Raw genomic sequence first — 26,805 nt, 5'->3', positions numbered from 1 at the left:
GCATCAGTATATTGAGCTGAACTGCTCAAACAGAATTGTGTAGTGATTGATATAATCATCTACTGAGTTGCTTTCATATGGCTTAGGTTATTGAAGTTTAGCCTAATGATAGACTTATATTAATATATAATAATGTCTGTCATGTTAAATAATATTTTCAACTTGACAGGAGCTTGGGTTATCTGAGAGACAACCCTCAGGTTTGCCTGTGGATTAGTTTAGGTTGGCCTCTGAGTGTGGCTTTGAGGAATTGATGTGTATGCTGGGAAGACACATCTTTACTGTGGGCTGTACTAGGAGCTGGGGAATCTGGCTGATCATTTTCTTTATTATTTTCTTTCTTTTTTTCTTTTCTTTCTTTCTTTTTTTTCTTCTTCTGTGTAGCCTTGGCTGTCCTGGACTCATTTACAGACCAGGCTGGCCTCCAACTCAAAGAGATCTACCTGCCTCTGCCTCCCAAGTGCTAGGTTTATAGGCATGTACCACCCTGCCCAGCCAGGGCAGATGAAAAAGGAGAAATAAATTTGAACATTGGATAAGGGTTCAGTTTTCATGTTAGAAAACAAAACTTCACTACTACTATGCCACAAATAAGCGATAGAAAAATATTAATCATTGCAAATTGCAAAGAACTGTAGGAGTAAATTTGAACACAAGAACTTAGCATATATATGTGTATATGTGTGTATATATATATATATATATATATATATATATATATGAGAGAGATTGGCCACTTAATTAATCTTATTGAAGTATAGTTTTCATTCTTCATGCTTTTAACCATTGTCTTGCCTGGAGACATCTATGTCACTCTTTTACAATGTGTGTGTGTGTCTGTGTGTGTGTGTCTGTGTGTGTCTGTATGTGTATCTGGTTGTAATCTGAGTGGACCTAACCCCTGAACAGTACTTGGGATTTTCTCTCCTCCTCTTTAATATATCACTGGAGGACTCATGCTCCCTTAAGCTAGTTTTTACATCTATAAAATGGCTGCGAATTCGCTGTCTTGTCCTCATATCAGCCTGAAATTTTAGAATGCTACACTTTGCGGTCTTCCTCCCTCCCTCTTTCCCTCCCTCCCTCCCTTCCCCCCCTCTCTGTAACATTGAACTCATCACTGTAAAACCTTCTCCCTCATTTTTTTTTCAGCTTCTTCGGTATGAGGCCTTATGCTATACTTTTTCTTTTTCCAATTCATCTCCTCAAATCCAGGCATCCTCATGTCTACTCTATGTTTCCATCAAAAGGATTTTTTATTTCATCTCCTCTTTTCCCCCAAATTAGACTTCATATTGGCTTTCTAGAAATTCTATCATTCTTTCAGGTTTTTGATATGACATAGGAGCAACTCCTAAAAAATAAAAATTGAGAATATTGTTTCCAGGCTACTCCTCATAAAAAAAGGAGATTAAAAACATTGAGGGAGGAGAGCTTCTCAGCCCAATAATACCTGCTAATACCCAATACAATGAGTTCTTCACAGCTACATTCAGTTAAATAACTTTTCTACTGTGTTTCACTATTATTCTTCGGTAGGTTTCATTTTATTATTATTATTTCTTAACATCAAGGAACTAGCATTGGAGTCTGAGATGTGGGATGACAGGGTGTGCCTTGTTAACACAAATGCTTGGGAAGATGAGGCCTGTGCAACCGAAGGACATGCTGCCCCTAGACTAAAGGGATCTGTTTTCATCAATAATAAACACTAAATGTGGATAAGCCAGAGTTCCAAATGCAGTATGTTTGTACTACCTTTGAATAATATTGTTCTGTTAAAGGGAAAGAAGAATTAATTTGTACGATATTAAATCAAAATGATATCATGCTCATTGAATTTCTGCTACTCAGTGTTAACGCTTGCTGGTCAGCTAAAATCAATTGAACATGAGAATTTAGAAATTCTTTCATTGAGGTCAAAATTATCAATCTGCCATCTGAGGTACTCATGTGATTTTAGTACCTACATGACTGGAGCTGGTCATGAATGGATAATCGTACCTTTGTACAATTGTATTTTGGTAAACAATACTGAGAACTTTTCACTACATGTTTTTCATATGATATAATGTTTGCTAAGATTATGGTAGAATAGTCATAGGTATATTATGGAAGATTTAAAATAAACTAAATTTATTATACATTAATTTGTACTGAGAATTTATTAGTTTTGAAAACATCTGGCTTCAAGTGGTAGGCTTGAGTAGCTTCTCCTGTGTTGTTGGCCAAGTCAAGCACCATTTTAATTGTTTCATATTATTGATACTTAGTGACATAACTAATAAAACATATCAGTATCTCATAGAGTTGGCGAGAAATACAGTGAGAATAAGTGTTAGAAAATTATGAAGTCATCTCACAGCTAAAGTAACATAGCCATCATCTGATAAACTACTATAATGTAATAGTAGTTTGGTAATCAACTGAAATACAACAGAATTAAACTATAAGGTCTAGAGAGATGCTTGGTGGTTAAAAGCACTGGCTGCCTTCCCATAGGACCTGCGTTTGATTTCCAGCTCTGACATGCAGCTTCCCTGCCATCTTAAATTCTAGTTGAAAGAATCTGACACCATCCTCTGACTTCTTTGGGCACTGAATGCACGTGGCGCACAGATACACAGGCAGGCAAAACACCCACACACAAGTTTAATGTAATTTTTATTATTTATTGTTGTTATTTTCCACAAACATCATTACGTTATTTTGTAAAAATAATACTAAGTTATAGTTCAAGGAGTTCTAGAATACTTGGGTCCTAAATTTCAGACTTTCATGTTGACTCTACACATTCTTTCTTTCAGTGCATGGCGTGCAGTGTAGTGGGATAACAATTTGCTAATGGAATTATCTTTGATAATATTATCTTAAATCTCCAGTATTCTTGATGTTCTTATGAGGTCTTGTAATTTCTTGGAAACCTCTATACTTTTTTGTTTTGTTTTCTAATTACTTTTTTATTAAATATTTAAAATTTTTAACATATACATTTATATTATTACACATATATATGATATACTACCTACAGCAAGAAGAACCATGACACAATCAGGAATTATATAAATGTTACATTCTTTTTTTGGGGGGGGGAATCTCTATACTTTTCAACACAAAGTTCTCTGTCAATCCAAAATGACCCCAATTTCTTTTAAATGCAATTATACAACTTTACACAAATGGAAATGTGTAGAAAAAGCAGACATGAAAGGATCAGCTGTCCCTTGAATAAAGTTTGCTTCATAACAAACAATAGTGAGAGCAGCAAGTTCAGTCAGCCAGCAAGGCTAGGATGGGTCTCTCCATGGAGAGTTTGGGTATAGAATATTCTTTGAACTCTCACACCAGGACTAACCACCAGGGGACACAGAGCTCTCAAATAATGGAAGATTACCCCATGAGGCTGTCTGGCTCACCTCCTGAAGTTCAAAGGAACACCTAGCCTGGGATCTAGACTTTCTCCTCGCTCTCGGATTGTTCTCACCGAACTACATTTTTTAACTTTCAATTTATGAAGGGTATTCACATTTTTCATACTTTTAATTTAACCAAGTTTTATCTGTTTAGTTTAAAAAAAATCTCATTTCATATACCAATCAATCCCATATTGTTCTATCAATATCTTTTGTTTCACATTTTCATGGCACTGATGTTCTGAAATCAAACTCTTCAAGGAATCTGCCTTTATTAAAGACATGAACACTTATTCCTAGCCATTTACCAAGCCCATTGTTTCAATCATCATGTTGAATAGACAATGTAGATGTCGTGGAGACTAGATACGCATTCTGACTCTGCTACGCCCACAGGGGATAGAGAGAGCGACTTAAAAATAACAATGTGCGTTGAACATGTAAAACTACAAAATATTATATACATCAGTGACAAGACAGGGTACCTCTTCATCTGCAGAGCTAATATCTTGATTCGGTTTACAAACGCTCTCCTACACTTACAAGGTGCATTTAACTATTGAAGAGTTTCTTTAGACAACGGATATTAAATTGGCTCATATAAAGGCAGAAACAAAATTGTGGCTGGTGAGACTTTATGCAGGCTCACATATTTTACAATCTCATATAAAAGCTAAATATGCACCTGAATGAGTTGTGGTTTTGATTAACTAAAATTTTTTAGTAAAACAAACAAACAAATTAAAGTATACAAACATACCTCCAAACAAAAATGAAAAGCAAAACCAAACAAAAGTAGACAAACCAAGCAAAATATGGATTAAGGAAACAGTTGTTTCTCCTAGAACTCCTTTTCGTACAGCCAACTGGTTTGGCTTCAAGGCATTCTAAACATCACGCCATGCATATAATATGACAGAAAAGGGGGACTTTGGTTTTGTTTTGTTTGTTTGTTTCACTGTTTAAGGTTTAATTGGTGTTTTTATTGACATGACACTTGGGTAGTTCGTTGCATCATCTATATGCAGATCTTAGTTTTTACATAATATTGCAATGCACACTAATAACACATAATACACAAAATAGAATCCTTTAGAGTAGTTATGCACAAGATATGCATAATAGACATTGGAGTCAGCTAATGACTAATTGGGAACTTGTTGCGTAGGCATGTTTGGTGAGGGTGTGCAGCAGTGACACAGCAGGCTCTCAGGATTTTTGAAGCCTGCACACAATTGGCAGTGTGTCTTGGAGACAGTGGGACTGTCACACTAACCACTTGGCATCAGGGTAGAGCTGTGGGACCTGAGGTTTACCCCAGACCACCTTACCACAACTGCACTAACCACAGCTCAGATGAGGAGGAGACGGAGTGTGGTCTCCATAGAAACCCTGTGTCAGCCTGGACAGTGAAGTGCTAGGACATGGGAAGACTTCAGAACTGCAGCTCGTTCCGGATCCCTTAGAGTGTATCTGTGCTCTTCTTCAGGTGGCCTCAGGGTCACCTTCACAACATCCGAGGTTCCATTTTGTTCCAGGACACAGGGGACACTGAGGAAGACCCCATCCTTGATCCCATAAGAGATATATAATCATGGTGGAGATTGAATGCATGGCCCTAAGTTTCTTCACTATGCTCTCGACCAAGTCTGCCACAGAGAGCAATGGCCCAAGAAATGCAACCCTTCAGTTTGATCACCTCATACACACTGTCAACGACCTGCTTGTAGATCTCCTTCCACTCCTTGTCTGCATCAGTGCCCAGTTTTGGGGTCAGATTCTTCATAGAGATGCTGGCACCATTCATGCCACTCCACGTGGGCACACTGAAGTCTCCATGCCTCCCTAGGACCCACGCATGACAGCTCAGCGGGTGAACTCCCAGCTTTTCTCCCATCAGGTAACAGAACCGAGCAGAATCCTGATTGCAGCAACTTCCAGTAACTCTTTTTTTTTGGGGGGGGGACCACTTATTTTTCCAAGCCACGCAGGTCAAGATAGCCTCTGGGTTGGATAGCAATGAGCAGCTTGCAGCCTGGACTGGACTTCACAACGTTGGGAATGATGAACTTGAAGATGCTCATGTTTCGTTGGACCAAATTCGGTTGGGTCTCTCCCTCTTATTGACGGGCTCCCGCTGTGATGATGACCAGCTTGGAATTTGCAGTCACGTTTGTCATCTTCACTGGAGACAGATTTTGGGTGTTCTAAGGAAAAGGCTGTCATGCTAGAGGTCTACCATCCCTTCCTTCAGTTTGTCGTCCATGACATCAATAAGGGCAAGCTCATGTGCCAAGTCCTTCATTAAGATACTGATGGCACAAGCCATGACAACAGCACCAACCCTAACAACTGTTACCTTGTTCTGGGGGGCCTGCTCTTCCTTAAGAAGATTCACAATCCACTGGTCCTTGAGGGTTGCCATCCTGGACTTTGAACCTTCTGGAATCACTAGTGCAGGACAGTGGACATCGAGCAGGCGACAGGATGGCCTGGACTTGCTAACAGTTGGATTGGAGACCTTGGGATTCTGCTAAGGATTTAACAGTCACTTAGGGTAGAGAAGGTGAAAAGAGAAGGGGTAGAAAGAATTCCAAGCACCTGTGGAGATTAATTGTACAGGAGAAATTTAAAAATGCAAATCCTTTCTTAAGTGTAGATTAAGGATGAGTGAGAAACAAACAAATAAACATGGACTAGATGGGTAGCGATGCAAACTAAGCCATTTACATCAGTTTTAAATTGTCAGCAGTTCTGAGATGATTCAGTTTTCCTCCACATTACTGTATAGGCTAAAAGTCACTTTTAATCTTTACTGTCATTACATGATACCAGATGGGTTTCTGAACAAATAACGATTTTTCAATTAGTAATAGAAAGAAACAAAATTAAAAGATTATTATACCAAAAGTTTACTCTTTTTGACACATTCATATGATCAAGAAACTCTTAACTCCTATTTCTAAGGCTCCACAAAAGGTTAGGTTTTTTTTTTTTTCCTTCTACAAGGTATCTGCTTTTGTTTGCTTTTTCTCTGTAGAAAGAATCAGAACAGCCTTCCACTTAAAGTTACATGAACCTTGAAACCATGTCGTATAAATACTATCTGAAATATACAAAACAATAATTCTGGAAGGACTTCCATACATTTATAGTCATTATTAAATTTTTCTCTACATCTTTAGCCTGTGGGAAAAACAGGGGCGGCTTATACCTATTAATTTGGATTCAGCCACCTTTTGAATAGTACCCTATTGTAGTTAAATTTCTGTTGAAGAAAAAAAGAAATCTTTAAAAGTCAACTGAGTTATGGGAGGAAGGACAAAAGGAAAGCAGACAAACACATTTATATATACACCTACACAAAACACATACATATATACATTTTATAAGGATTTAAGTAAATTTAAGTGGTATTTTGTTTGATTCATTTGTTGATAACTAAAATTTTCACATTGTACCACCATTTCTTCTTAAAATATGCCCAACTGTTTGTGAGATTTCCCTCATAATTAAAGAAACTTAGTCTTCAATTCTTAAATATGCCATAGCAAATGTTACTCTGCCCACACACCCTTGATGTTTGTTAAAGGCCTGGAAGCACATGCTCCTGCTAGAATCATTTGCTTCCTTGATACACCCCCTTTGTGTTCCTCAGTTGCTAGTGGGTGAAAATCTAAAAGCAGTTCAAGTATGAAATAATCTTTTAAAATTACTGCATTTGATGAAAAAAAAAAACATTAAATTAAAAAAAATTGTACCCCTTTTATCCATGTGAGCTTCTAACTTTTGAAATGTGTCCTCTTTAATCTCAAAATGATTTCTTACAGAAACATGTTGATTTTTTTTAATGCAGGATGAGAGATGAGGACCTAGTTTTATTCTTTTCCACGTAGGCATCTAATTTCTTCAAATCCATTTGTTGAAGTGGGTGTCTTTTTTTTCCAGTGAGTGTTTTGGCATTTTTTTGGTTAGAACTCAGGTAGCTCTAGCTACATGGCTTTATGTCTAGTCATATATTCTGATCCATTTTTCTATATACTTCTGTTCTCTTGCCACATTTCTGAATGTTTACATTTATACCCATAGGTTGATGCTGCTCTCAGCCTTGGTCAGAGGAAGACTTCTCTTTCTAGTAGTAAACGCAGGGACTTAGGATTTGTCACACTGCTGTGAATAAAAGACTCTTGGGTGTTCAGAGCAACAGCCCATCCTGCCCACGCCTTCTGGAATATTATCTCCCAAGAAGGCAGAGACACATGAAAGGGTTAAAGGATGGGAAGAAGTGTGGTGAAACTCCTGTTGTCTCAGTCTTCCAGAGTTCCCAATGCCACCTTTGGGAGGTTTGCTGCTCCTGTGGTGTCTCTATTGTTGTTGGTCCAACAAACAATATTATATGTAGATGAGGCATCTGCCTTAGCCAGTATTCTATTGCTGCGAAAAGGCAGCATGTCCGCCACAGCAACTCTTATGGAAGAACGTATTTAATAAGGGTTAGCTTACAGCTTCAGAGCTTCTTCAAGGGAGCATGGTGGTAAACAGGCCAACATGGTAGCTGAGAATTCTACATCTGGCTCCTACATTTATAGGATAAAGAGACACCCTGTGCCTTGCTTGGGCCTTTCAACCCTCAGAGCCTACCCCCTCCAACAAGTGACTGACTTCCTCCAACAAGACCATACTTTCCAATAGTTCCACTCTGTGGTGACCCAGAATTCTAACCTATGAGCCAGTGAGGCCATTCTTATCCAGACTCCCACGGCCTCCTTCCTTCTATGAAACCCTATTCAATTCTTCTGACAGTTCCCACAAACCTAATTATTCTGCTATTTCCCACAAAAGACTTGACTACCTGCTTTGAGTGCCACAGCACAAGCCTTTACACAGGCTCATAGCACTTACAGTGTTTTTACAGATTAGTCATTTGCTGTCTTTCTAGACCACGCCTTTGTTTTTACTATACATCATCAGCATATGGTCTTATTTGTAACAATTTTCTAGATATCTTAATATGTATGAACTACTTTCAGTTATAGTTTTAAATTCATTTCCACATCCACTCCACATTTTGTTGTTTAAGAATTTTCTACATGCATAATATATTTTCGTCAAATATACCCCTAATTCCATCCCTGTAACAGTTCATTTTTCAAATTCAGCTGACAAAACACCATGGCCAAGGATACGTAGAGAATTTATTAGAGCTTATGGTTCCAGAGGGCTAGGGTCTATGATGGTAGAGTAAAGACACGAGGGCAGGAGCAGCAAGCTAAAAGCCCACCCACTGAAACACAAGCCCAAAGCAGAAAGAGGGATTAGAAATGACACAAATAATTTTTAAACTTTTAAAGCCTGTCTCCAGTGATATACTTCCTCTATCAAGGACTTACCTCCTAAAGCTCAACAAACACCCACACAAACTGGGAGGAAAGTATCCAATTGTCCAAAATCACAGTAGACGTCTCATCTAAACCACCATACACTTCCCCATAATCTCCAACATGCTTTCCTCATGACGTCGTATGCTTCCTCCTCTTAATAACTTACTGAGTCCTTTTGGTACTGCCTTATGTAAATAGGTGTAACGCCGTCTACTGTGGCATGGGTAACGTCCTAGGGACCGCACCTTGATGGAAACATTCTCTTTCTCCAGCGGCTGTCATTACCAAAATGCTTATTCTTGATATTTGAATTTGTGAATATTACATGTTTTTTTCAAGGATTAGAATAATATTTTATGTGTTGAGTGAAATGACCATACCATTTATTGGTGTTATAATGTCACCATTTGGAGAAATTATTTGGTAATAAGTTTTATTCTTGCTTTTCAGAATTATTTTTCTTTTAGAACATCTAAATAAATCTTCATCATTGTGCTATCAGGACATCTTTTCATACCAAGGAAGAAATAATTCAGACATCTCTTCTGACACAGACAAACCCATAGCCTTTTCTTTAGAAGCTGTGTTCTACCACACAGGTACAAAGTCAGATGATTTTCCTCTGATTCTCTGGGGAATGTTGACAAACTTGGTGGTTGCTATATTGAGAAGCACAGAGATCAAAAGCCAGCCTTGAAGCCTTGCCTGCAATGTCCTCATCCCATTTTCTGGGTTTGGACCTACTCTTGAGAAAAAATTTTGCATAATATGTCTTATAGTGGATGACTGGAAAAGGCAAGTGAATAATAAGACCACCACTTCCTTACTAAATATAAAGACTTTTTGTTTGTGCTTACTGTTTTGTTTTATAACACTCTTCTGAAAACTATGAACCAAACATCAGGCTCTAACTGTAGGAGAAGTATAAGCCTCAACGTAAGTCTTGGGTTCCAAATTAATATCCCTTGTTCTTGCCTGTAAGAACTTAAGTCAAGTCATAACTGGGTGGCTTGTTTTCACATTTATAGGCTTCAACTCCATTGCCTTCTTTTTGGTTTTTTAAAATATCACACAAGACCATGTCTATCCAGTATATATGTAGTTTGATATGCATTATTTATACTTTATTGTTAATTGTATTTGTAATAGTCAATGAGATGATCATTATGTAACAGAAATCACAATCATGGGCATGTTTCCTTAGACTGACTGTATGTCAGTTGTGGTCTTCATTTGAACTGAGTTTGAATAACGTCTTTCTCTTAACCACAGAAAGGGAATTAGAAGTTTAAACATTTGTTAATTTATAGAACACACTTATTGACTAAAGGATGTCATATCTTTATTGGCATTTATCATACCCTCAAATTGAAAGAGTCATGTAAAAGTTCTGTATGGTATTAGTGGCTTAATATATACCAAAGTATAAGTTATTGACATTTTTATTTGATTTTTTATGCATTTGAATGCTTTGTCTACATGCATGTCTGTGCATCCTGCATGTGTTGTGCCCATGCAGACCAGAAGAAGGTGTGACATCTCTGGAAATAGAGTTACAGAGGGCTGTTGGCCACTCTAAGAGTGCTGGGAACAGATCCTGGGTACTCTGTAAAAGCCCCAAGTGCTGCAAACTGCTGAGCCTTCTCTCTAACCCTGCTGTAGGGCTTTAAAAAATATGTAACTAACAAGAAATACAGTTGGTATTGTTTTTGAGAATCAGCAAAAGGAAAAATAAGTGATAATCTGCCAGTTAGCAAAGCCATGCAAGGATTATGGAAACAATGCGACAATCATTCTAATGTTAAAACTATTAAATTTAAAGAAATTTTAGCTATATATTTAGAACTTAGACATCTTTTTTTATTTTCAATATTTAACAGTGGTTAGATGAAAGAATATAAACAACTATAAAGTCCTCTGCAACTGGTAGTCATTTATCCCAGTTTCAAAATAAAAGTGGCATCACTATCTGTATCAGAGGGCTATATCATCAGCAAGCCAACTTTACATCACGTCTTTGGTTCATTCTCAGAAACTTATAAAAGCACTCCAGTTGCTGCAATTCATAGTAGAGTGAGTGGGTATTATACACATTTTTAAAGATGTCTTGACCAGTGACAGAATATTCCCTTTTCTTTTTAAAAATTTTTTATTTTTTACTAATTTATTCAGATTACATCTCAATTGTTATCCCTTCACTTGTATCATCCCGCTCCTCCCTCCCTCCCTCCATCTTTGACCCTACTTCCCTCCCCTAGGTCTGTGACAGAAGGGGTCCTCCTCTCACACCATATGGTCATAGGGTATCAAGTCTCTTCTTGGTAGCCTGCTTATCCTTTCTCTGAGTGCCACCAGGCCTCCCCACCAAGGGGGAAGTGGTCAAATAGGGGGCACCAGAATTCATGTCAGAGTCAGTCCCCGCTTTACACACAACTGTGGAGAATGTCCTGTCCATTGGCTAGATCTGAGTAAGGTTTCAATGTTTACTTCATGCATTGTCCTTGGTTGGTATAGTAGTTTAAGGAGATGCCCCTGGGTCTAGATCTGCCTGTCATGATGTTCTTCCTGTAGGTTTCTAGGACCTTCTGGATCCTTCTATTTCTCCATTCTCCCATACTTCTCTCACCTAGAGTCCCCATAGGAGGTACTTGCATCTATCCCAATCTCCTGGTAAGCAAAGACTTTCATGGGACATCCCTTTTGGGCTAGTGTCCAATTATAAGTGAGTATACACCATGTGTGTCTTTCTGGGTCTGTGTTAACTCACTCAGTATGATCATTTCTAGTTCCACCCATATGTCTGCAAATCTTAAAGCAACGAAGTCTTAAGAATCATAAGTAGGCCATGTATGAAGAGTCATACACATAAAGAAAACTGATTGTTCCTCTTTTAGCAGCCATCAATTAACAATGGCTCCCCAGTCAGGTGTGGGACTTTGTGCCTACCCAACTCCATACTGTCATTTTGTCTAGACTGAGCTTGAGCAGATTTGTGCATGCTATCAAAACTAATGTCAGTTCACATGTGAAATAGGCATATTGATTCTGAAAAGCACTGTTTTGTTGTAATCATCTTCTGCCTCTGGGATAGTCAGAGGACAGCAGTGTATGGACAGTATAGTTATCATCATCATCATTACTATTATTTTAATGAGGACATAGAATCAGGTGGATATGAAAGGGAGTGGATTTGGAAGGAATTGATGGATGGTTGAGTATGATCAAAATACAGTAAATCAAGTTCTCAAAGAATTAAAAAAGATCATAAGTCAAAATAAAATTAAAAAACATCCAATGCTCAATATGAAGTAGTTAGAAGCTAAGGAGTACTCTTAGATTGAGCCTTTTGAAGGGTTCTAAATTTAAACATGAGGAATGATTTCATAAACTATTTCTACTCACTCAACCTTCATAAATTAAAGATTTTTCTCTTCTTATCACAAATCTACATTTCATCATGAAGATAGAGTACTGCAGCACAGACAAACTTACTGGACAGAGAACTTTGTTCTCCTTTGTCCTTTGATTGGACCATGGAAATATATACCTGAGTAACAATAGGCATAAACAGATATTAGACTGACTGTGTGCTCGGTTGTCGTCCTCATTTGAATTGATTTTGAATAATATTTTTCTTTTCTTTATCCACAGAAAGGGAATTATAAGCTTAAATATTTGTTATTTTTAATTGTTAGTTATCCAATGCACATCATTTTATGGGAAGATATCTACAATTTTCTAAAAATTGTTTTAGAATCTCAAGGCTGTGTCGAGGAAGTACGACAGTGTAAGACAGGAAGGAGACATACACCAACTGGCCTGGAAATAGAATGAGGAGTAATTAGAAGGAGCGTGAATGAAAACAGACACTTTAAGTGACATCTTCACACAATCCACTTTGGCTATAGGTAAAGAACACTATTGATGACATTTGTTGGAGGAAATGGGCAAAGGGAAGGCATCTAAATAACATAGGTGGCTGTGAATCCAGTACAAGGAAGCCAGCTGAAAATCCATCTGCCCCATATTTGATCAAGTCCCCTTGATGGGGAGGCCTGGTGGCACTCAGAGAAAGGATAGCAGTCTACCAAGAAGAGACTTGATACCCTATGAGCATATACAGGGGGAGGAGGTCCCCCTCAGTTACAATCAGAGGGGAGGGGAGTAAGGGGAAAATGGGAAGGAGGGAGGAATGGGAGGATGCAAAGGATGGGATAACAATTGAGATGTAATATGAATAAATTAATAAAATATATTTAAAAAATCCATCTGAAAGGCAAGTACACAGAAACCGTAGTTTAAGCTGTAGGCTGTAGAATCGACACAAGCTTCAGAGAATCCTGAGTAGCTGTGTTTCATTTGTAAGCCATAGGGAAGTCTCGTATATAAAGGCAGGCAGAAATGATCAGATCAGTCAACAGGCGTTGATAAATCAAGATCCTCGTCAAGGATGAAAACATGAAACACTGAATTGGAAAAGGATTCTATTAGGAAGTAAAAACAGATCTGGGCAGATGATCAAATACCAAGCTCTGCAAAGAGGACTGGAGGCACAAGCATAAACCTTGTACCTAATGGATGCAAAAACTGCATCCTTCTATAAGCAAAAGGTTAAAAATCAGGTCCTTTATTTTGAAGTGGGTGTGGAAGTGGAGCTCAGTCCTACCCTGTGTGCAGGGTAAGACTTTGACTTTAGAAATAAACTAATGTATAGAATATTTAAATGCATTTAACTCTTTGACGGTAAACTGTCCATTCATTCAGCCACTGGGAACTAGATGATGAGGTGTCTTGGATGAAAGTGTGACTGATTTACTAAAATAAGCTGCTGAGTCTAAGTAATTTTTTTTTTAATTTAAAAGAGTTAAACTGGGCATGATGGTGGATGCTCATAATCCCATCACTTGGAAGGCTAAGGAGGGAAGGTCAGGAAGTTCAAGCCGGAAGATCAGCTCAAGCCATCATCCCAGCACATAAAAAATTGTGAGCTAATGAGGTCTTTATAAGGCATTGTCTTAAAAACAAATGAACAACAGCAGCAAAACAAAATCAGAGAGAAACAAGTCCAAAAGGAATTAAAAAAAAAAAAAAAAAGAAATAAATGAAAAAACCAAGATTGACATAATGAATATATTTCTGCTTCAGATCAACTATATTTTAGTTTTTTGTGAATGCCTTTGCTGGTATTTTTCATCCTACTGTTCATGAACAATAAATTCATTTCTTGTGAGATGTTAAAGAATCAGAAAAACAAAACAAAATAAAACTCCAAGCCCTCCAAAACAAACAAACAAAACAAAGAAAATCAGATCCAAGCAAGGAAGCTCTTGTGACACTAACACCATTCATATTAGCTCTGTAGCAGTTTGAATATTCTCACTGATGACAGGGGAAACCTGAGGGCATGCCAGATCAATATTCAGGTATTGGCTTGGGAGATTTCCACACATTCCCACTGAATGCATTATAAAGAGGGCGCACATTTTTAGAAAATATGGTATATTACTTTTCAGAAGGTATGTACAATATCACGGGCAATTAATTGGATTTTTGAAAACTGAAGAGATTTTTGAATAAAAATTAAAGCATGATTGTGAGGATTGAGTGTGGTCATAAAAGTGAATTCCATTAATACATCCATGCCTCTTTGTGTGTTAGTGAACAGGATTGGATACAAAAAATGCACAGCTTATGACTGATATCTCCAATATAATTTAACAGCTATTTTCAAGACTTTTTTTTTAAAAAATAAAGAAAACAGTCCACACATTTATAGCATCTACTGATATTAATTTATCCCCAGAAGCAACATTGCTTCTGAAACTACTGACAGTTCCCAGAAGTATCACCCTATGGCCATGAATATGTAAAAGGCATACCTAATTCACAGTAGGCTGTCAAAAGAATTAATTGTGTGAGACTTCAATGTGTTTTCTTCTCCTAGGAGTCATTCCCAAGCCAGAGTAGAGGGGATAGAATTATTACATCATTTATCTTCAACTATGTAGAGATAAAATTGATACCACTGTCTGAAATTAAACCATGTTTCCTCCCATCTTAGCGACAAATATTTACTTCAGCAGACAAAAAAGGAGAAGACAACCACTCATTTGGCATATAGGATTGTCAATGTAAAGGCAAGCACTGTTGATAGCAAACTGGAAAAAACAATTTAATTTAAATGTTTGGGTTAGAGACAACTGACTGTTTCTAGTTTATATCAACCGGAGAGAAAAACCATAGGGAGCAGGATCCTGGGTCTTCAAGGATAGCAAGGAACTGCTAGAGAGGAAAGGGGGAATTGATTTTTACTTCTTTGCCATAGGCCTTGGAGTAGGGAAAGTGGGTAGAGAAAATGGACATGGTTGGATTTAGAATTCTTAATATTATGAATTAATCTTCAGTATACCATTTCTTACTTATAACTAGCTATGGGACAAAATGGACTCTCAGGGAAGGAAATTGTCTATAAAATACTATTTTGCCAACACTGTCATTGTTAGTGATGATTCAATTGAAATGGAAGCACATTCCTTTCAGGACTATTATATCCATTTTTATTGGTTTCATTTATTTTCAGTACTAGGTACAAGCCATTATCTACATTATTTCTTTTCTCTGGTTTCTAGTACTATTATTGTTTGTCCGCTGCACGCTCTTCCCTTAGCGATGCTCCAAGGACACTCTTCTTTCATTTCCTTGAGTTGTTAGAGATGTAATGTGAGCACGGAGGGTCCAGTGATGCTTACTAGTCATGGCCATATAAAGTTTTTTAGAGAGATGAAGTCTTATTGTGGTTAACAGAGAGATTACTGGATAAAATGGAACACCTAGAAATATGCATGTTATTAGCACATTGGTCCTCTCTTTCTCTATGTGACACTCTGGATTTGACACTTGGAGTATATCATTACACGGAGACCTTCCTTGTTCATAGCAACTTTGAGGGCTAAAGAAGAAAAGTAGAATCCCTGTTAATTAAAATCCTGCCCTAGTAGATTGAAACTAATAGAACTAGAATCTATGGGGCAGAGTGGGCAAGAGTAGATTGGTTTATAACACACCAAATTAGAAGTCAGATTTGAAACAGTTTTGTTTCTTGTTCGTCCAAGTATGTATTCCTACTGTTTTTGTTTCTTATAGTACTTACTTATATATTCTATATCTAATAGCTCATTGTCTTATCTTACTTGCTTAATTGTCTGTCTGAAGCATGTATTTTTATCTAAAATGTATATGTTTTTCATCACTTATTATCTTAGATATTGTCTGCATGACAAGATGTAATTTTGAACCTCAAAGAACTTAAATCCAAAAGTGACAAAAGAAAGAAATACAAATAGTAATAAGAGAAAAAAGGAAATAGGAAGCATATTGAAATTATATATTTCTTTGGAAGGTGTTAACAACTGAAGATTTTGAGTAAGGAGTGAGGAATAGGCAGAGAGCACAAGATGGTCAATGAAGTGACTCCATTTATGTATGCACGTGTTTGGCAAAGCCCATGGAGTGCACCTCACTAACTGAAAACTCTAATTTTAAGGCGTGATCCTGGATGCTAATGGAATGCCACTGTAGACTCATCATTTCCAATTTGTTATTTATAATGTTCTAGTACTGAGTGGTGTTTATCATGGTGTTCTCTATTCATAGACCGGGCTGGCAGTATATGAGGAATCCCTATATCCCATGTTGTGAGCATGAAGTTTCAAAAAACATGCATTATGGTAAAATCAACTACGACAGAAAAAGTAATACACACAGAGAAAAAAGTAAGAAATTAATTGTCTGACAGGATTTGAATGAAGGTGGAATTTTCACAGAAGTACATATAGAATGGAAGACATCTTATTTCTTGAGTATGTGTAGTGTCATGCATAATGACACAGCAGAAGCAAGGACAATATTACCCTAGAGGGACAAGGATGGAGAAGAGGAAGCTGTGGTCCACAGTGCCTTGTGCCTTGGAGACCTTCAGCTGTTTTGACTTACCTGAGTGAGTCATTGATGGTTTCGACCCAGGAAGTTGCATTTGGGCAGATTGTTTTAGCATGGCTCCAGGGAAACATTCTAGAATAGCTAAAGAACTCATTGATAAATTCTAAGCAAGTGATAGCTATTTTTCTTTTTCTTTTTTTTTTTTTTGGAACAAGGGAGATCAGGATGGAAATGAAAAGAGAGAAGGGTAGGAGTAACAATTTGTATTGTTTAATACACTTGAGTGTCAATATAAGAAAATGGAATGACAATTTCTCAAATCTGTAAATGCTTAGAAATTTAGAGTTTTAGAGAATGAAAACAATGTATTCCCAAGAGAAATGTGCAGGATAAAGAGTTAGTGGGAGAAAATTTGAAGAACATATTATTGCTGAGAATGACAGGTTATACTACATTGCAAAAAGAGTGACTGTGTTTTCCTGGCTACCTATAGAATAAAACCAGGTTAAATAAAGTTGTATTAGGTTATACTGACTTTATATACTGTCTTTATACCTGTGAGATGGAGTCAATGATACTTTGAAGGAAACTAAAGAGTTAATGGTGCTTAATATCCATACTGAGATAGATGTAATGACTTCAGTGTTGCTGATAAAAGGTTATGGGATGATGAAAATTATCACTCTGATAATGAAAGAATGACAGCTCTCTTCATCTCTGTTGACTAGAGGGAATGAAATATTAGGCTTTAAAAAATCCATCTACATGACATAAGCAAAATAATGCCCATGTTTCTCAGTGGGTTCAAGATTGCTCTCTACAAAATGGAATTTCTTTTGGTAAGCCGGAAAGAGTAAACAGGGAATGTTACAGTCATGTCGACCACAGTTTCTTGGCTCCCTGCTCCTGTGATCTATGTATGCAATTTATTTAGTCTTTTTCATCCATTAAATTCTATACATTTAGTACCTAAATTTGGTAGATAAGAAAATTTAGGATTTGAGTATTTATATAACTTACCATAAGCAAATCAAGTAGTAGGTAGGAATTTTTCAAAGAAGATGCCGGGAATGCTAATTGTAAGAGGAAATGAATGAATAAAACATTGTTTCATCTAGATTTTTAAAATTGAAAACAGATATTATTTATTATATATAAATATTATAACATAGCTCTGATCTTCATGTAATTATTTCAATTATTAAAACATCAAAGCAACTATTAGTGAGCAGTATGTAAATGTAAGAGGATACTTTTATGTTTGGATCAGTTAGCCTTGGCGCCTGATTAGATGTGGGATTAACTATTTAGTGGGGTTATCTACTGTAGCTAACCTCTCAAAATACCATAAAGATGAGCCTTTTCACATCTGTGATTGATTTAAAAAATGCCCCATATGTATGCCTACAGGCCAACTTGACAACAGGATTTTCTCAATTAATGTGCCATCTTCCCAGATGACTTCAGCTTTGTTGACAGAAAACTAACCAGTGCAACTGACCCATTGAAAACTCGATACACAAACAATTCACTATTAAACTATACATTTCCTTTTTTTAATCTCTAAGATCCCATAACAATTTTAATAGTCATATTAAATGCTTTCTTATCCGAAGAAGGGGAGTACAGGCACGGTTACAACCGAAGTAAAGCAAAAACAACATCTGGCAGTGTAAACCAAACCCTGTGGCTCAGTGTGTGGCATTTTGGAAGCACAATCTTCTGTGTTCCTAAGGGCTTGGGAAACTCTATGTATTCATCTCTGCCCCCAACAGTACACAGAGCTTATCTTGTATGATCAAGCCACCTCTGTCCCACGATGCTGCTGTTCCTCCTGGTCATCCCACAGTCCTGGAATCTTACAAATCTTGGGGTTTCTACTCTAGTTGAGACTGTACTTTCACCAATAGCATTTACTGGGCCCTTTTCTGGGACTGTAATTTTGCCATATGGTGGGAAGCCTAGCTTCTCCCCATTATCCCTTCAGCACTCATGCCATCAAACCCAAAATTCAGCATTCATGCCATCAAACCCACTACTACATGGGAGATTTTATACACTACCCAGTTCAGCTGTCATTTTGAACTACAACCAAGGCTGGCTTGGGCCATCGCTGTGTGATGACTCAGAGGAAATACTGCCCAGAAGATTTCACTTCGAAGATGCTGGCCTCTTATCAATTATAGCTGAGTTTTCAGCTCCAAATCACCAGCATCTACGGTCCCAAATAATGCAACATTTTGCTTAAATGGTTCTTCTTTATTGTTAATAACACCTGATTCTTCAGTCCTAGCTGACCAGAAATGAGAAAGTCTTAATTCAAAGCATCACATGAAATAACACTGATAGTCCCACCAAACAGCACATTAAACTTTGAGCAGCCAACAATTTTCCAGCCCAAGGCTTTTTAAGCATTGCTATAGTCCATCTAAAACCCACATGGTTAGTTCTGTCACAAAAATAGCCTATTCTCTGGCACAAAATTTCTTTTTTACTTCCTATTGCTGTAATAAAACACTGGACAAAAACAACCTATATAGAGGAAACGGTTTGTTTCATATTACAGCTTACAGTCCATCATGAGGGAAAATCAGAACGGAAATAGAGCTATGGAGGAAGGGCTGTTTACGGACTTGCTTCCCATGCCTTGATCAGCTTGCTTTCCTTTGCCACCCAGGATCCACTGTCTAGTCACAGCACCCTCCGCAGTGGGCTCGGCCCTCCCTTTTCAATCATCAGTCTAGAAAATACCCCACACGTTTACCTACAGGCCGTTCTGATGGAAGCATTTTCTCAGTCTCTTGCCAGGTGATTCTAGCTTGCATCTACATTGACCAAGAAACCAATCAGCACAAATACAAAACAAATTACCTTGGCTAACTGAAACTTCTGTTGAACATAAAATTTTGTATTATTAACTGAACGAAATATTTGCAAGAGGATCCCTGCCACTGGAATATACTCTCTTGCATCCAGAGGCTAATTTATGGTTATAAAGCTGTGTTAGCTGACTAGCTATTTTTCCTTTTATAAGAACACATATACTTGACAATTATAAGTAGTCTGTTATTTAAAGAGTGAATTTTGGCATCAGTGGACTAAAGGAACCTTCATGAAGATAACATTATAGTCATTTTTCATTAATGTAAACTTTGTACACTTAAAGTTCCTATTTTTCTTCCAAATTTAAGGTTAATTGGTGTATTATTTACTTTCCCTGTTGCTGTGATAAAAATATAACAAAAACAACTTAAGGAGAAAGGTATTTTGGGTCACAGTTTGAGGATATTGTCTGTCATAGTGAAGAAGTCATGGTGACAGGAAAGTTGCTGATCACATTAGGTCTGATCTCCCCAAGACTTTAGACATGAATGGGCGTCGGATTTTGTCAGATGCTTTTTCTGCATCTAAGGAGATGATGGTGTGGCTTTTTTCCTTTCAGTTTGTTTACATGGTGAATTGCATTGATGGATTTCCATATATAGAACCATCCTTGCATACCTGAGATGAAGCCTACATGATCATGCTGAATAACATCTTTGATGTGTTCTTGGATTTGTCTTGCTAGCATTTTAATGAGTATTTTTGCATCAGTGTTCTTAAGATAAATTGGTCTGAACTTTTCTCTCTTTGTTGGGTCTTTGTGAGGTTTAGGTATCAAGGTGACTATGGCCTCATAGAATGAGTTTAGTAATGTTCCATCTATTTTTATTTTGTGGAGTAGTTTGAAGAGTATCGGTATAAGCTCTTCTTTGAAGGCCTGGTGGAATTCTGCACTGAAACCATCTGTTTTTTTTTGGGTGGAAGACTTTTGATGACTGCTTCTATTTCTATGGGAGAAATAGGACTATTTAATATGTTTATCTGATCTTGATTCAACTTTGTCAAGTGGAATCTATCCAGGATATTGTCTCTTTCCTTTAGATTTTCAATTTTTGTGGCATATAGGCTTTTGAAATAAGCCCTGAATTTGGTTATTTCCAGCTGTCTACTCCTCTTGGGTGTTTTTGCTTCTTTTTTTTCTAGGGCTCCCAGATATGTGGTTAAGTTGCCTATATGAGATATTTCTAATCTCTTTATGCAGGCACTTAGTGGATGAAATTTCCTCTTAGCACTGCATTCAATCTGTCCCATAAATTTGCATATGTTGTATCGTCATTTTCATTCAATTACAGGAAATACTTAACTTTTGTCTTTATTTCTTCCCTGACCCAGTTGTCACTGAATAAAGAGTTGTTCAGTTTCCATGTGTTTTGTAGATTTTTTTGGTTATTTCTGTTGTTGTTGAAGTCCAGCTTTAATCCATGGTGGTCTGATAGGATACAAGGTATTATTTCAATCTTCTTGAATCTTTTGAGGCTTGCTCTGTGACCTACTATAAGGTCAATTTTGGAGAAGGTTCTGGGAGGTGCTGAGAAGAAGTTATAATCTTTTATGTTTTGGTGAAAAGTTCTGTAGGTATCTGTTAGATCCATTTGATTCATGACATTGGTTAGTGTCATTATTTCTCGGTTTAGCTTCTGTTTCATTGACCTATCCTGTGGTGAAAGTGGGGTATTGAAGTCCCCCGCTATTAGTATGTGGGATTGATGTGTGGTTTAAACTTTGTTAATATTTCTTTTACAAATGTGGGTGCCCTTGTATTGGGGGTATAGATGTTCAGAACTGTGATGTCATCTTGGTTGAATTTTCCTTTGATGAGTATGAAGTGTCCTTCCTCAACTCTTTTGATTAATTTTGGTTGAAAGGCTATTTTATTAGATATTAGAATGGATACACACCAGCTTGCTTCTTGTGCCTGTTTGCTTGGAATACCTTTTTCCAGTCTTTTACCCCAAGATAATGTCTATCGTTATGGCTGAGATGTCTTTCTTGAATGCAGCAGAATGTTGGGCCTTGTTTATGCATCTATTCTGTTAGTCTGCATCTTTTTATTGGAGAATTGAAATCATTCATGTTGGGAGAGATTAATGACCAGTAACTGTTAAGTCCTTTGATTTTTATGTTGGTTGTGGTAGTGTGTTTGTGTGTTATTCTGGTTTTTGGTTTGCTAAAATGAAGTTATCTACTTCCTGTGTTATCCTGGTTGTAGTTAGCCACTTTGGGTTAGAGTTTTTCTTCTTGTAACTTATGTAGGGCTGGATTTGTGGATAGGTACATTTGATTTTTTTTTTCTTTTTGTCTTGGAATATCTTGTTCTCTCCATTCATGGTTATTGAAAGTTTCGCTTGGTGTAGTAGTCTGGAATGGCATCTGTGGTCTCTTAAGGTTTGCAAGACCCCTGCCCAGGGCCATCTGGCTTTTATGGTCTCTGCTGAAAAGTCAGGTATGATTTTGATAGATTTGGCATTCTATGTTACTTGGCCTCTTTCCCTTGCTGCTTTTAATATTTTTCTTTGTTCTGTACATTTTGTGTTTTGATTATTTTGTGGTGGGAGGATTTTCTTTTCTGGTCTATCCTATTTGGTGTTCTGTAGGCCTCTTGTATGTTTATATGCATCTCTTTCTTTAAAGTGGGAATTTTTTCTTCTATGATTTTGTTGAAAATATTTTCTGGGCTTTGGAGCTGGGTATATTATCTTTACTCAATTCTTATTTTCCTTAGGTTTTGTCTTTTCATGGTGTCCTTGATTTCTTAGATGTTTTGTGTCAGAAATTTTTCATATTTAACAGTTTCTTTGATGGTTGCATCAAATTCTTCCATTGTATCTTCTACACTCAACATTTTTTCCTCCAGCTCTTAACTTCTATTGGAGAGGCTTACCTCTGCTGTTCCTATTTTCTTCTCCACTTTTCCCTTTCCAGGCATTCCTCTATTTATGCTTTTATCATTGTTTGCATTTTCATCTTTAGATTTTGAACCATTTTATTCGTTTCCTTCACCTGATTGCATTTTCCTTGATTTCTTCCACTGATTTATTTTCTCTGTATAGGCTTCTGTCATGGCCTCTCTAAGGTCCTCAATCTGTTTGGCTGCATCTTCCTGTACATGTTTACAGATTTCTTTTCGTTTTCTCCATTATCATCTTTATTATGAAGGATCTGAGGCCACTTTTTTGTGCTTCAGTTGTGTTTGGGATTCTAGGACTGATTGCTTTGGCATTATTGGGTTCTGGAGATGCCATATTATCTTGGCTTTTACTGTTTGTGTTTTTACTATGGCCTTTAGTCATGCTGTTTTTGACACTGGGTCGTAGTTTCTAGTGTCCTTCACTGGCCATTGAGAGCAGTTTGTAGGTGAGTGGCTATAGGTTGAAACTCCTCCCTTGTCGGGGGATCATGGAACCCTTCCCTTGATCAGGGAGGTGACCTGGGATAAGCTCTGGGGGACTTTGCTCCATACTCTGGGCTCTCCATTGGGTCAGCAAACTGATTCCGGTATTCTGCAGCCCAAGGTTCAGGCAGAGAGAGAGAAAGGGAGAGAGAGAGGGAGGGGGGGAAGGGGGAGGGAGAGAGAGGGAGAGAGAGAGGGAGAGGGGGGAAGGGGGAGGGAGAGAGAGGGAGAGAGAGAGGAGAGAGAGAGAGAGAGAGAGAGAGAGAGAGAGAGAGAGAGAGAGAGAGAGAGAGTGTTCAGGTTCAGCCTGCTAGCCTCATTTGGCTGGGCTTTGGAGACCTTCCCAGCACCTGTCAGTGCCCTGGGGCCTTGGTTCAGTCTGAGAGAGCGTGTGGGTACCCTGTGTTCAGCTGAAGTGTTTGGCTGAGCTTTGGACAATGTGCCCTTGCCTTCCTTCGTCCTGGGTCACTCCCTGGACCCGCAGACACTGATGCTTCTGTTGTGTAGCCCAGTCAGAGAGGAAGAGTGTGAGTACAGCGTGATAGCCTGCCTTGGGCTGGGCTTTTTGTGAGCTTGCTTGTGCCAGCTAGGGCTCTAGGGCTTTCTGTAGACTGGTGGTACGGTCTGAGGTCAGATCCACCCGTTCTCCTGGGTTCTCCCCTGGGTCAGGAGATCCAGACGCTGGTGCATTACACCCCACAGTTCAGTCCCAGTTACAGACAGAGTCTGAGATACAGAATGTGGATGCAGTTTGCAGTCGGGTATGCTTCCATGCTCTGGGGACTGGGCACCGGTCCTCCACGAAACAGTTGGATGGCCTTAGGCCAGACCCACCTGTGTTCTGCACCTTGTGGACCCCTCTCCAGATCTTGTGGTCTGTAGCTCCCAACCCAGTCCCTAAGCTCAGTCCTTCTGATTAGACAGTGGATGTTCAGTGCTGCCATCTTGGATCCTATAGTTTTTCAAAATGCCTCTAGACAGTTGTAGCAAAGACAAGGTTTAAAGGTAGAACCTGTATTCTTGTATTTATTTACTTCTTATTTTGAAAAAAAAATTCCATTCATATTTAACATCAATCATATAGGCAAATCGTTCTCAGTTCTTCATTATATCTTTGAATATTATTTGCATAATGAACTATATCAATTAATTGTTAGGAGGATAATCATAAAGCCTTGCCTTAGTAATATCCTAGTTTTTCTCAGAATCAAATATTCAGTCATTGCAAAGATAATGTTTAAAAACATTTGTTTGTTTCTCTCTTATGCATTTCACCATATATTTTTAATAATTGTCTCCTAGAGGAAAATGTCTGATTATTTTCTACACCCTGAAATGTGATTTTTTTTATTGTAGGTTTTATTGGGATTTGATTATGCTTATAATGATGGTTGGAAATTTGGTCATCATACCAGTTGGAATCACATTCTTCACAGAACAAACAACAACACCATGGATTATTTTCAATGTGGCATCAGATACTGTTTTCCTGTTGGACCTAATCATGAACTTTAGGACTGGGACTGTCAATGAGGACAGCTCTGAGATCATTCTGGACCCTAAAGTAATCAAGATGAATTATTTAAAAAGCTGGTTTGTGGTGGACTTCATCTCATCAATCCCAGTGGATTACATCTTTCTCATCGTAGAGAAAGGGATGGATTCAGAAGTTTACAAGACAGCCAGAGCACTTCGCATTGTGAGATTTACAAAAATTCTCAGTCTTCTGCGCTTATTACGCCTCTCAAGGTTAATTAGATACATACATCAGTGGGAAGAGGTAAGTCACGTGTTTTTCTTTCTTAAAGCAAAGGTACCATGTGATTTTCAGGATGACTCTTTGAATGCCTACGTGTTATGTTTAATGAATTGCATGAAATTTAAGAACAAATCACTTTCAGGGTTCTCTTTTCTACTATTTAAGTGATATTTATATCTCTGAAAGATTGGAGCCAACTGAAAATAATTATAAAACCTTCTACCAATTGAATATATTTTAAGCAAATGCACTTTAACTGACATATTGTCATCTTACTCACTGCAACTTGTCTCATACCTTGGAAGATACTTCTTATTTATTAAAAATACATCAAATTTTACCTTTGACAAAGATGTGTAGGGTATAATTGGTAATATAATATTTAATCCTGTATTAAAGATGCTGGCATATGTTTCTAACAGTGTTGGAATTTAATATTTGAGGGAAAATGTTATAGAGACAACCTCCTTGGTTATCTCTGAATTCAGATCGGAATTCAGCATACTACACTTGTTTACTGGTTTGTCTTCCTACAGCTTTTTTATTATCCCCCCCCCCCGCCAATTAGTTCATTTCATAATAGTGATGAGCTAGCATACCTAGGAAGGAGATTGCTGCATAGACAACACCAAGGAACATATGCAGCTAATCCAGCCAGGCGGACCCTTTGCTGCCGAACAGGGCTTCGGCTGTTCTCAGACAGTGGGTGGAACGGTGAAAGAACTCTGCCAGCTCAAGTTTCCGACGGTCTGAGTTAAATACACCACCATCGGGCAAACGAGCACCTCTTCCCACAGCTTTCCCCAAGCACGGCTCTTTGTCTTAATTATATAAGCTGGACTTGGTTGTCTGAATAGGACCTCCTGAGAGAGTCCACCAGCGGAACAGCCTAGTGAGCAGCACTGCACTGATCCTAGATTGTTGTTTTTCTCCTACAGAAATGCCTGTTGGTATTTTTTTTTAAAGGAAGTCATAAAAATGGAAGCTTTCCTTGTTTTTTGGGCAGCTATAGCTTGTGGATGCTTGTCAGCGACATTTTTGTTCACAGGATGTCAGGAAATGACACACAGTAATAAAACACTGCATAAGATGCTGATTAAAACCATAAAATGGATCGTTTCTTAAAATATGGATCTGGACTATATTAGAAATGAGACAAAACAGGTTTGAGAAATTGGATTGACTTGTAACATTTCTACATCTAGCATACACAACTAAACAGAAGTTAATGTTCATTTCTCAGAGCTTTCTCACCTGAGTTTGAAAATACCAATCCAAGATGATTCTTGATGATAACCAACATTTATTGGAAACATTGTATTAATTTGGCAAGAGGTTTTTTTATACTTTGAACAAATTAGCTCCTTGAATCTTCTCTACAATCCAGTGAAATAGTTTCTATTGTTGTTATCACTTACAGATGATGACTATGAAAGACATTAAGGTTCCTTGCTGGGATTAGGACACTGAGGAAGAGGTGGGCTGGGATTTCTATCCTGGCAAGCAGACTCCAGAGCCATGTTATTAATCTGCAGATCTCTACAGGTCTCATAGCAGTTTGTACTTTCAGAACCACTATCCTACCATTTTATTTTTACCTTGTTTAAGTAACTATATGGAGCTTTTCTTACCTGAGAGTGTGGACATTGCAACATTATAGGAGGAAACAGTTACTCTTAAAGCAAGGTCACAATAATATTTTGACAAACAGCCAGTAAGAGAAGTCTGGGATAGAGCTACCCAGTCAATTAAAAATACAGTAGGCAGTGTGACTATTTTGAATGGCTTTCAGCTTTAACCCAGTTATCCCAGAGAATGGCAGCAGGATGAACAGATGGCGTCCTATCAGATAAAATGACAGAGCATGTGGCCAGAGAGGACACTCCTTAGGACCGACGTTTTCTGTTCCTGGCATGGTCCCCAGCACCTAGATCTGTGCGGCATGACAGGATTTCAAAGGTGCCCGTGATGTCATTCAGAAACATCAACTGTCTGACATCATTGTCATGAAATGCAATTTAATATGCATTCAAAGAGATT

At 37.9% G+C, this 26,805-nt stretch overlaps 1 protein-coding gene and 1 pseudogene across 1 annotated transcript in view; one reads left to right on the top strand and one right to left on the bottom strand.

Moving 5' to 3' along the window:
• The window catches only part of Hcn1 (hyperpolarization activated cyclic nucleotide gated potassium channel 1), a 343,450-nt gene that overhangs the window by 35,348 nt on the left and 281,297 nt on the right, over window positions 1–26,805 (top strand). Inside the window, exon 2 of the mRNA XM_051172292.1 lies at window positions 24,363–24,786. Coding sequence (XP_051028249.1) covers window positions 24,363–24,786 — 424 coding nt within the window. The remainder of the gene's footprint in view (window positions 1–24,362; window positions 24,787–26,805) is intronic.
• LOC127212250 (L-lactate dehydrogenase A chain-like) lies at window positions 4,849–5,838 on the bottom strand (annotated as a pseudogene).

This window comes from Acomys russatus, chromosome 30, assembly GCF_903995435.1.
Source record: "Acomys russatus chromosome 30, mAcoRus1.1, whole genome shotgun sequence".
Taxonomy (NCBI): domain Eukaryota; kingdom Metazoa; phylum Chordata; class Mammalia; order Rodentia; family Muridae; genus Acomys; species Acomys russatus.
The sequence above is the reverse complement of the archived record's forward strand: the minus strand, read 5'-3'. Positions and strand labels throughout refer to the sequence as shown.